General features: G+C 51.8%; 1 protein-coding gene across 1 annotated transcript in view; it reads left to right on the forward strand.

Annotated features, from left to right (window-relative positions):
* The window catches only part of LOC306770681 (partitioning defective 3 homolog), a gene marked incomplete at both ends in the record, with an annotated part of 372,575 nt that overhangs the window by 241,763 nt on the left and 118,778 nt on the right, over positions 1-12,034 (forward strand). Inside the window, 2 exons of the mRNA XM_079259581.1 lie at positions 4,286-4,474; positions 4,691-4,914. Of these exons, the coding sequence (XP_079115707.1) occupies positions 4,286-4,474; positions 4,691-4,914 (413 nt within the window). The remainder of the gene's footprint in view (positions 1-4,285; positions 4,475-4,690; positions 4,915-12,034) is intronic.

Raw genomic sequence — 12,034 nt, forward strand, 5'->3', positions numbered from 1 at the left:
GCTAGGCCCACGCTAGGCCCACGCTTGGGCCACGCTAGGCCCACGCTAGGCCCACGCTTGGCCCACGCTAGGCCCACGCTAGGCCCACGCTTGGCCCACGCTAGGCCCACGCTTGGGCCACGCTTGGGCCACGCTAGGCCCACGCTAGGCCCACGCTAGGCCCACGCTCGGGCCACGCTAGGCCCACGCTAGGCCCACGCTAGGCCCACGCTAGGCCCACGCTAGGCCCACGCTCGGGCCACGCTAGGCCCACGCTAGGCCCACGCTAGGCCCACGCTCAGCCCTCGCTTGGCCCACGCTCAGGCCTCGCTTGGCCCACGCTAGGCCCTCGCTTGGCCCACGCTAGGCCCACGCTTGGCCCACGCTTGGCCCACGCTTGGCCCACGCTAGGCCCACGCTTGGCCCACGCTTGGCCCACGCTTGGCCCACGCTCAGGCCTCGCTTGGCCCACGCTCGGCCCACGCTCAGGCCCACGCTCAGGCCTCGCTTGGCCCACGCTAGGCCCACGCTTGGCCCACGCTCAGGCCTCGCTTGGCCCACGCTAGGCCCTCGCTTGGCCCACGCTAGGCCCACGCTTGGCCCACGCTCAGGCCTCGCTTGGCCCACGCTAGGCCCACGCTTGGCCCACGCTCAGCCCTCGCTTGGCCCACGCTAGGCCCACGCTTGCCCCACACTAGGCCCATGCTAGGCCCACGCTCGGCCCGTGCTCACCCCACGCTAGGCCCACGCTCGTTGTGAGTTCAGCAGGCGTAACGAGGTCCATCCAGCCGCCTGACCGATGCGTTCCTGGCTGGCAGCGCTGGTTCCCGTCATGCTCCGCGTTCCCTCTGCACATCAGACGGTGATTCCGTCATCATTTCCATGTGCAGACTCTCCATCAGCTGTTTTTAGATTAAGTATCTTAAATGAAACGATGGAAGATAAATGTTTACTGACACACAAGCTCGTTCAGCCACACACACCTCCTCGACGGGACGCGCTGTGTGTGTGATGGACATTACAGCCAGCTCGTGCAGCTCAGCATTGCGGCTGTCTTTAGAAACTCCAGATGAGGGTTGGATCTGGACACTGTTCTCACCCAGAGTAGCAGATTCTCTTCCTGTTTTGTGCCGGGCCTCCTGTCCGCCTGAAACGGGTCGTTTCCTGACAGTAGCCGCTGATGTCTGCGATATCGCCGAGGTGCTGAAAGGCAGCATGATGAAACACATTCCAGGGGTCTGAAGTGACTGAAGCGTCCCGTCGCAGACAAAGCCCAGCTGGAGAGCTGTACCAGCAGATCCACCGTGTGGAGAATAGGGGCTCAGTCAGAAGGTGCTGAAAGGAGCCTCCACCTGAATGCACCACTGCTTCCTAATAAGCCCTCCAGCTGCAGAAACCACACACTGCACGCTTTATCTTCCTCTTTTCTCTGCGGTTCAGGCTGTCTCCCAGCAGCTGGGACTGGTTCAGCCTGTCTCCCAGCAGCTGGGACCGGCACTCACCTGGCCAGGGCATCCGATGGCCAGCAGCCATCCCTCCGTTGCTGCCTGAGACAGCGTCCTGGTGCTGAAACAGGAAGTGCATCCCCGTCATGCTGCGATGAAGCTGGAAGGAGTCGCAGGTTGATCTGCTTCTGTCTGAACTGCCAGGGAAGAGGGGCGCTGAACGGACCCGACTGTGCATCCCAATGTCAGGCGGGTCTGAAAGCCGCCGTTCCTCTGAAAGCCGTTTTTCTGACGCAGCTCCAGAAGCATCTAGCAGGAAGCAAGCAGAGGTGTTTCACAGCGCTGAGTTAGTCACAGATGATGGAAGCGGTTCTGTTCCAGAATTAAAACCAGACTCTGGACCGTCGTCTGGTTCAGTTCTGTCAGGTTCAGCGACCGTCGACTCCTCAGGTCCAGGCTGAATGAGGACACGAAGACTCAACGTAGACTCTTCTCCTCTTGTGGGGTCCAGTTCTCATCCTCTAGGCTTCGTGCTGCAGAAGCATGAGGTCTGTCTTCGCCATTATGCAGACGACTCTCCCCTTTAGGTCCCCAGAACCGCAGCTCCTCAGCTGGTCTGGAGGTCTCATAGGGAGGTTCCTGAAGCTGACGAGGAGCTGACGTCTTGCTGAAAGCAGCTGAAATCTTCTGAGTGACACTAGATCGGATGTTTTTACCCGACCAGCAGATAAGTTCAGTCCTCGGAGCATCTTCCAGCTGTCAGTCCTCTCTAAGGTCAAACTATTCTTTACGGTTTCGGACTCTGACAAGCTGATTCGTGCTGTTGTCATGGAGACCAGACAGCTGCAGGTGGACGTCCCGCCTGCATCTTGATTCTGGTCGAGGACGCGTAAACGCCGTTTCCGCTTCTCCACACTGGCTCGCGGTCCGTTTCAGGGTGGGTCGGTCTGACCCGTCAATGCTGCAACACCTAGGTCGACCTGCTTCCCATCCGGATCAGAACCTCACTATCAGGGGACTCGTTTTGGATTGAGATGATTGATGTTTAGGTCTTTGTGTTGTTTATCTGGTTTTGTTTACTTCTGTTTACCTTTGTTGTTTTAAAAATGCTGATAAATAAAGTTGGTTGGAAACAGATCCGTTAGACGGTTCTCCATGTGTTTGGTCTATAACACATGGTTTGGTGTATAAAACTGCAATTCCCCCTTCATCCACTAGGGGCTGCAAAACAGAGCAAATCCCCATAGACTCCCATGTTAAAAAGACCAACTTCACAGCAGAAATAAACATGTTTACAGCAGGAATAAACATGTTTACAGCAGGAATAAACACGTTTACAGCAGAAATAACCATGTTTACAGCAGAAATAAACATGTTTACAGCAGAAATAAACATGTTTACAGCCTGGTACAAAAATCCCTTTTAGGTTTAATAGGTCAGGTTTACCTTCATGACAACTGTGGGGGGAGTGAATTTTTTTCTAACTCGCCCGTTTAAAAGTAATTTAATCTCGAAGTTCGGCATATTTAGGGGCGTATCCTTTTGATTGACAGGTACCCGATCTCCTGCTTCAAGTCAGAAGAACATAGAACAACCGCGGTTTTTCAATTCAATTAAACTTTACTTATATAGCGTCAAATCACGGCAATGCCATCTCAAGACGCTTTCTTTAGCCGGTTAACGGTTTTCACAACCGGCTAAAACTGGTTAAGTCAACTGGCTTTAGCCCGCTTATCTCCGTTAGCTGGTTAGCTCCTGTTATCTCCGGGTTAGCTAGGTTAGCTCTTAGCTACAGAAAGCTCTGAGTTCGCTCGATGTCAATCATCCCCCCCCCGTCACAGCCCCCCTCTCAGCTCCACCTCCACGAGACGACACGCATGCCCCTGCCAAGATGGTGATGGTAGGAACCGCCCACCGAGCTTCAATTCAGCTCTTCAGAAACCTACGGGTGACGTCACGGAGGCTCCGCCCATCTTTTATATACACTCGACGGGTCTGTCGGAAGTCCTTTCTCTCCTGCTCGCCTCTGTTTACCTGACTTGTTGCTGTGTGTTGCTGTCGTTAACATGCCTCCTCTGTTATTCACCGTTGTGTCTTTCTGTTGTGCTGCATCAGCCGGCTTCAGCTTCACTTTACCAACTTTGCCAAGTGAGTTACGTTATCGTCCAGATGTTTGCTGCTTTTTCTTCAGGTTTTTTGACTTTAAACAGCAGAAAAGGTCAGTAAATGAGTGTTTGGTGTATAATTTCTGTGTTCATCAGGAATAAATATCATAGTTGGGTGTGTGTGTGGGATGAGCAGGAGAGATGATTATGTGCTTTGTGCTCATGAGAAACTGTCACGGCTGCCCTTCATCGGCCCGACTTTTCTCTGGAATCTGGACATGTGTAGGACCAGTTCCCAGTCTACCCCACTACCTCACATAGACCAGCATCTTCTCCATCAGGAAGTGATGCAAGTGATAGCAGTTTCCCTGCTGAAACACGCCTGACTCAACTCCAACGGTGACTGGCAGAAGTTCTGCACAAGTCTGGGAGCGAAGTGGACCACTGCTGTGTGAACCTTTAGAAGGAAGGAGCATGAAGTGGTTTTGGTGGAATATCATCCTGGTGATGTGACACCCAGTGAGACTTTTACTGGTGGGATGAAGATGATGCTGGGTGAGCCATCGATGGGGCACCAAACCTCTGCTGCTCATCCCACACGTCCACTTTCCTTCCACATGAGCCTCCATTCAACAAAAGAACTAATCAGACTCTCATCTCTGACTTTCTCTGCTGGGTTTCTGTGTTTTCATGTCTGAGTTCCACCTGAACGTCTCCTCTGACGTAAAGCCATCTGTTTTTCCTCGCCTACATTAGAAAGAGGAAGACGACCTGCTGTTGACGCGCGACGGAACGAGACAGATGTTCATGACCTTCGAGATCCCCCTGAATGACTCGGGCTCGGCAGGTCTGGGGGTCAGCGTCAAGGGAAACCGCTCCAAGGAGAACCAGGCTGACTTGGGCATCTTTGTAAAATCCATCATCAATGGAGGTGCCGCGAGCAAGGTGAGTACAGCTTCACCGTGCGATGACATCACAGCGGCGTTTGGCGAAGGCGTGAGGCTGTGTCCTGTAAAGCCAGAAACCATCAGACGTTTAAATCTGAACAGTTTCTAAATAAGTTAAACATAATGATATTAATCATGTTGGAATTCATGTGATTTCTGAAAATAGAAGCAACTAAAACATCTTCATGAACCGCATCGCTTGTTTTCTCTGCAGGACGGTCGCCTGCGGGTCAACGACCAGCTCATCGCCGTCAACGGAGAGAAGCTGCTGGAAAAGACCAACCAGGACGCCATGGAGACGCTGCGCACATCCATGTCGGTGGAGGGCAACAAGCGGGGGATGATTCAGCTCATCGTGGCGCGGCGCATGGCGAGAGACGGCGAGGTAAAGCGGCTGATCCAGAGGAGACGTGACGACCGCCGTCAGCCTCCTGCAGAGTGATCAATAAATCACCGAACACAGCACGTAACCAACGGTTTGGTTCTAAATGTTAGGGCACCGTATTCATTACAAATCACAGTTTTTAATGATTTATGAACCTCATCAGGTCATATTTTATTCCCAGCAGAGGATAAACATCATGTCAGATGATGAAACAGAGACGTTTCTGATGTAAAATATGACTCTGATGCAGCAACACGTCTGTAAAAAGCTGAAAAAAGTCGCATTTAAAGGAGCATTTACAACTAATCAGGTTACCTAGCAACAGGCCAGTGACATGCAGGAGCATTTCAGATGGAAAGATGGACAGGTCTTCTTCAGTCTGAGACTAACTGGGTCTGAAATGTTCCCCAGGCTTTGAAGATCAAATTAATATCATCAAAAGACTCAGAGAATTAGAAGGAATCTCTGTACGCCAGGACAAGGCTGGATGCTGGTGATGTTCTGCATTAAAAGCATATCAGATGATGAAACTGAGAAAATCTGATGCAGCAACATGTTGGTTAAAAGCAGCAACAGGAGCAAAATCAGCTGGAAAATCAAAATGTAGGAACTTTTCACAACCAATCAGACTAACTGGCAACAGGTCAGTAAGATGACCTGGGAGGAAAGGAGCCTTACAGATGGAAAGATGGACAGAACTTCATCAGTCTGAGACTAACTGGATATAAAAACTGTAGAACAGTGTGAGAAAAATGGTCGTCTGACTTTGAAAATCCACCACCTTAAGTCTATAATGTCATGAGAAGAAAGATTTAGAAGGAATCTCTGTATGCTGGGACCAGGCTGGTGATGTTCTGCATTAACAGCAGACATGATTCTCTACTGGAAACCAGTACATGGACTCAGGAAGCTTCCAGAAACCAGTGTGAACCCAGTTCAGGCTGAAATCCACACATGCAGGTTAAAGCTCCATCATATGTGAAGAGGATCCAGAAACACGGCGTCTTCTCTGGACCAAAGCTCATTTCAAATGTTCTGAGTGGAAACCTGGATGAAGATGTGGAATAGTTTGTGGACAGCATGGACGGCGTGTCCTGCAGACTAAAGAGGAGAGGGAGCATCCAGCTTGTTATCAGCCTGCATCTCTGATGGGATGGGGTTGCATTAGTGCCGATGGCGTGGGCAGCTTCCACATCTGGGAAGCTCCATCAATGCTGAAACATCTGCTCCCATCCAGACAACGTCTCTTTCAGGGAAGACCTTCCACCATGCTGGACCACATCCTGATGGTGGAACAGGAGAACTGGTCCAGCAGGACCACGCTGGACCACATCCTGATGGTGGAACAGGAGAACTGGTCCACCAGGACCATGCTGAACCACATCCTGATGGTGGAACAGGAGAACTGGTCTGCTGCAGTCCAGACCTTCCACCAGTACCAAACATCTGTAGCATCATGGAAGCAGCTGGAATATAAATAATGTGATGGAGAAGATATTGGATGCAAATGAAGGATTTCAGCGCTGCTTCTCCCCTGATTGGTTGATGGTTGACCCCTCCCACCTGGCAGTTGGTCCCGGTATCAGCTCTCAGCATATCTGTGGAGCTTCTATCAGCATGCAGATCTTCTAACAGTCCCATTTCCTGTTTGACATTTCACAGCCTTTTATTTTCCTTTTCCAGTCCACAGTGGAGCTCGATAGCATCTCTGAGCATCTCTTCAGTGGGTGATGATTGACAGCCCTGCGGCGCGAACCCGGAAGATGGACAGATAACGGGCGGCGTCGCGCGGCTCGGCTGATGTTTCCGCCGGCGGGAATGTGGAGTGTAAACGTTCGTTCTGACGCCGAAGTCGTCGCAAACGAGGAAGAATCAGGTTTTACGTGGAAGCCAGATCTGCGTTTCGCTGCTTCTGATTGGAGCTGTCCCCCCCCCCCCCCCCCCCCAAGCATCGTCAGCCACCTCCTGCTTCATGCACTTCCTCCATCAGGCTCCTGCATCACCATGGCAACACAGCTGTATGTCTGAACCTTTGCATCACCCCCCCAGACGTCCCCCCCCCCAGACGTCCACAGACACGTGTCCCTCCCGGAACGCTCAGCCCCCCAGGTGCAGCGAGTTCTGTCACCCGAGTCACTCTCCTGTCGACCTCGACCCCCCCCAGCAGGCAGGAAGGTGGGAACACTGGTGCAGACATGGGGGGTTGTTCCCCATCTGTTGTTTAAATGGGAGGGAAGGTCGTCGGAAGCGTGTTTATTCCAGATAAGAATGTATGCTCTGAAGTTGGAAGTTAAGTTTGGACCCCCCCCCCCCCCCCCCCCCCCCCCAGCTCTGCTCCACTGGTCAGACAGGTATATGAGGAGCCAGCACCAGTTTGTCACCCAGCAGAATGGGGGAGAGCACTGGAAGCCACCAGTGAAATGAATCAGATCCATCACTGTCTGCAGGAGAAGGCGCCTCGCAGCACGGCCCAGTGCAGCGAGGTGGGGGGGCGGCGGCGGTGTGTGTGTGTGGGGGGGGGGCAGCCTATTCAGGCCACCGCACAGCAGGAAAACTGCATCAATTTCACCTTTCGGCTAAAAGAAGAGTTCATCTGGAGGAGTTGCTTTCTCCTCCATGCAGACCAGCAGCACGCGCTGCAGATGTTAAACCGCCGCGGGGGAAGGCGGTGTGGTGGAGGCGTGGTCATGAACACACCGCTCGGCGTGTCAGGCTAACGTTGCAGAACTCCACCGTCATGCTGCTGCTATAAAATCGCTGCTCATCAGAGTTTCAAATCAAATAAAATTTAAGAAAAGGGAAATACTGTAAACGACGACATGAAGCGGGGATCACCATCCTGGTCCTGGAGGAGCGCTGCCCTGCAGCTTTTCCAGGTTTTCCCTGCTGCAACGCACCTGATTCAGATCAATGTGTGTTAAGTGGACATGTGCAGAGCCTTTATCAAGTATTGATATAAGTATCAATATCAGTAACAGCAACAATATCAGCATTGATATCAGTATCAAGTATTGATATAATTGTCGATATTACTATCAAGTCTCAACATCAGTAACAACATCAATATAAGTATCAATATCACTAGCAATATCAATATCAGTATCAATGGTTATCTGTATCGATATCAGTATAAATGTTCATCAGTGTATCAAGTATTGATATCAGTATCAATATCACTAGCAATATCACTATTAATATCCGTATCAATGTCGATATCAGTATTTATATCAGTATCAAATATTGCTCTCAGTGTCAATATCAGTATCAAGTATCAATATCAATGTCTATCAGCATCAATATCAGTATCAATGTTGATATCAGTATCGATATCGGTATCTAAGAAGAAGTTTCATGAACTTGCAGGATGGTATCGACAGGAAACATTTTGGTATCGCTCCTCCCCAGTATGAAGTGTGTTGTTGATAATAACTGGTATTTTCTTCCCAGTTAACAGTTTAAAAACTGGTTCATAGTCTTGAACGTCGGTACTCTGAAGATGGAGAGGACGCGTCTCGTCACCGTCAGATTTTACGTTGATCATTCCGGTTTGATGCTCGTACAAACTGTGTGGTGACATGTAGAAACGTAGCGATTAACCAGCTGTTAGTCGGTATGTGTGAGGAGGTTCACTGCAAACGTGCTGTTTGGCTCATCCTCCATGTTTTCAACCAGTTACCTGGCAACCGTCTCCTCTCCGGATGTTAGAGACCGCTAGATGCTGCTGCAGACCATCCAGTCCAGATGATCCGGTCCAGATGATCCGGTCTAGATGTTCCTGCAGACCATCCGGTCCAGATGATCCGGTCCAGATGATCCGGTCTAGATGTTCCTGCAGACCATCCGGTCCAGATGATCCGGTCCAGATGTTGCTGCAGACCATCCGGTCCAGATGATCCGGTCCAGATGATCCGGTCTAGAGGTTCCTTCAGACCATCCGGTCCAGATGATCCGGTATGATGTTGCTGCAGACCATCCGGTCCAGATGATCCGGTCCAGATGATCCGGTCTAGATGTTCCTGCAGACCATCCGGTCCAGATGATCCGGTCCAGATGTTGCTGCAGACCATCCGGTCCAGATGATCCGGTCCAGATGATCCGGTCTAGATGTTCCTGCAGACCATCCGGTCCAGATGATCCGGTATGATGTTGCTGCAGACCATCCGGTCCAGATGATCCGGTCCAGATGATCCGGTCTAGATGTTCCTGCAGACCATCCGGTCCAGATGATCCGGTCTAGATGTTCCTGCAGATCATCCGGTCCAGATGATCCGGTCTAGATGTTCCTGCAGACCATCCGGTCCAGATGATCCGGTCTGGATGTTCCTGTAGACCATCCGGTCCAGATGATCCGGTCTAGATGTTCCTGCAGACCATCCGGTCCAGATGATCCGGTATGATGTTGCTGCAGACCATCCGGTCCAGATGATCCGGTCCAGATGATCCGGTCTAGATGTTCCTGCAGACCATCCGGTCCAGATGATCCGGTCTAGATGTTCCTGCAGACCATCCGGTCCAGATGATCCGGTCTAGATGTTGCTGCAGACCATCCGGTCCAGATGATCCGGTCTGGATGTTCCTGCAGACCATCCGGTCCAGATGATCCGGTCTGGATGTTCCTGCAGACCATCCGGTCCAGATGATCCGGTCTAGATGTTCCTGCAGACCATCCGGTCCAGATGATCCGGTCTAGATGCTGCTGCAGACCATCCGATCCAGATGATCCGGTCTGGATGTTCCTGCAGACCATCCGGTCCAGATGATCCGGTCTAGATGCTGCTGCAGACCATCCGGTCCAGATGATCCGGTCTAGATGTTGCTGCAGACCATCCGGTCCAGATGATCCGGTCTAGATGCTGCTGCAGACCATCCGGTCCAGATGATCCGGTCTAGATGCTGCTGCAGACCATCCGGTCCAGATGATCCGGTCTAGATGTTGCTGCAGACCATCCGGTCCAGATGATCCGGTCTGGATGTTCCTGCAGACCATCCGGTCCAGATGATCCGGTCTGGATGTTCCTGCAGACCATCCGGTCCAGATGATCCGGTCTAGATGTTGCTGCAGACCATCCGGTCCAGATGATCCGGTCTAGATGTTCCTGCAGACCATCCGGTCCAGACGATCCGGTCTAGATGCTGCTTCAGACCATCCGGTCCAGATGATCCGGTCTAGATGCTGCTGCAGACCATCCGGTCCAGATGATCCGGTCTAGATGCTGCTGCAGACCATCCGGTCCAGATGATCCGGTCTAGATGTTCCTGCAGACCATCCGGTCCAGATGATCCGGTCTAGATGTTCCTGTAGACCATCCGGTCCAGATGATCCGGTCTAGATGTTCCTGCAGACCATCCGGTCCAGATGATCCGGTCTGGATGTTCCTGAACACCATCCGGTCCAGATGATCCGGTCTAGATGTTCCTGTAGACCATCCGGTCCAGATGATCCGGTCTGGATGTTCCTGTAGACCATGCGGTCCAGATGATCCGGTCTGGATGTTCCTGCAGACCATCCGGTCCAGATGATCCGGTCTAGATGTTGCTGCAGACCATCCGGTCCAGATGATCCGGTCTAGATGTTCCTGCAGACCATCCGGTCCAGATGATCCGGTCTAGATGTTCGTGCAGACCATCCGGTCCAGATGATCCGGTCTAGATGCTGCTGCAGACCATCCGGTCCAGATGATCCGGTCTAGATGTTCCTGCAGACCATCCGGTCCAGATGATCCGGTCTGGATGTTCCTGCAGACCATCCGGTCCAGATGATCCGGTCTAGATGCTGCTGCAGACCATCCGGTCCAGATGATCCGGTCTGGATGTTCCTGCAGACCATCTGGTCCAGATGATCCGGTCTGGATGTTCCTTCAGACCATCCGGTCCAGATGATCCGGTCTAGATGTTCCTGCAGACCATCCGGTCCAGATGATCCGGTCTGGATGTTCCTGCAGACCATCCGGTCCAGATGATCCGGTCTGGATGTTCCTGCAGACCATCCGGTCCAGATGATCCGGTCTGGATGTTCCTTCAGACCATCCGGTCCAGATGATCCGGTCTGGATGTTCCTGCAGACCATCCGGTCCAGATGATCCGGTCTAGATTTTCCTGCAGACCATCCGGTCCAGATGATCCGGTCTGGATGTTCCTGCAGACCATCCGGTCCAGATGATCCGGTCTGGATGTTCCTTCAGACCATCCGGTCCAGATGATCCGGTCTGGATGTTCCTGCAGACCATCCGGTCCAGATGATCCGGTCTGGATGTTCCTTCAGACCATCCGGTCCAGATGATCCGGTCTAGATGCTGCTGCAGACCATCCGGTCCAGATGATCCGGTCTAGATGCTGCTGCAGACACACCGTCATCTCCGAGGCAGAAAACGGTAATGTTCCGGGTCTCCGTGTGAAGAAGTGCAGCTCTGGCCCAGATAGTCGGGACATATGATTGGTCACATGTAATAATTTCTCCGTCTGTGTTTAGAGTTCTATAAATAAATGAAAACCCCGTCATGAGTTTGACAAATGAATTAATGGAGCAGTAATTCTGCAGGGAATGTTTGGATCCGCTGCGTGTTCCGAGTCTTGTGATCCGCTGCTGAGGATTGCTGTCAGGCTTCTTTTTCACGTGACACGAAGAATTTACTGACGTTAATCTGGTGGCTCGTCCCTCCGCACTGACGTCCCGGGATCTGGATGATGTCATGATGACATCATCTGATCCAGGTCAGAATTCTAGCCAGGATGGTTGCCAGGGCAACACGCAGACAAAACACGCCTGTTTACCCAACACGCGTGTTACTGCATGTGGAGACGGCGTCACAACGTGTCTTCAAGAGGTTTCCAGCCTGGAACGACCCGAGATGAAAGAAGAAGAACTTCACAGCAACGATGACGGCATGAAGAATCTTCTCCCGACAGGAAGCCGTGTGACAGCATGACATACGTGTCAGAATCCACATACGTGTTTCTGTGTCCGGGGGAGTTCACCTGGAAGACGGTCAATGTGGGTTCCTCCTGAAGAGAAGCTCCGTCAGCGGAAAGCAGAAGATATTGACTGAAGTAATCCCGGAACAAGTAATCCCAGAAATTATTAAAGTAATCCTAAAAGGAGTAAAGTAATCCTGGAAAAAGTAATCCCAGAAATTATTAAAGTAATGCTTGGAGTCTTTTAGCCAGGTTTCTCCC

The sequence above is a fragment of the Telmatherina bonti genome (genome assembly GCF_933228915.1).
Source record: "Telmatherina bonti genome assembly, chromosome: 20".
In the NCBI taxonomy this organism is placed as follows: domain Eukaryota; kingdom Metazoa; phylum Chordata; class Actinopteri; order Atheriniformes; family Telmatherinidae; genus Telmatherina; species Telmatherina bonti.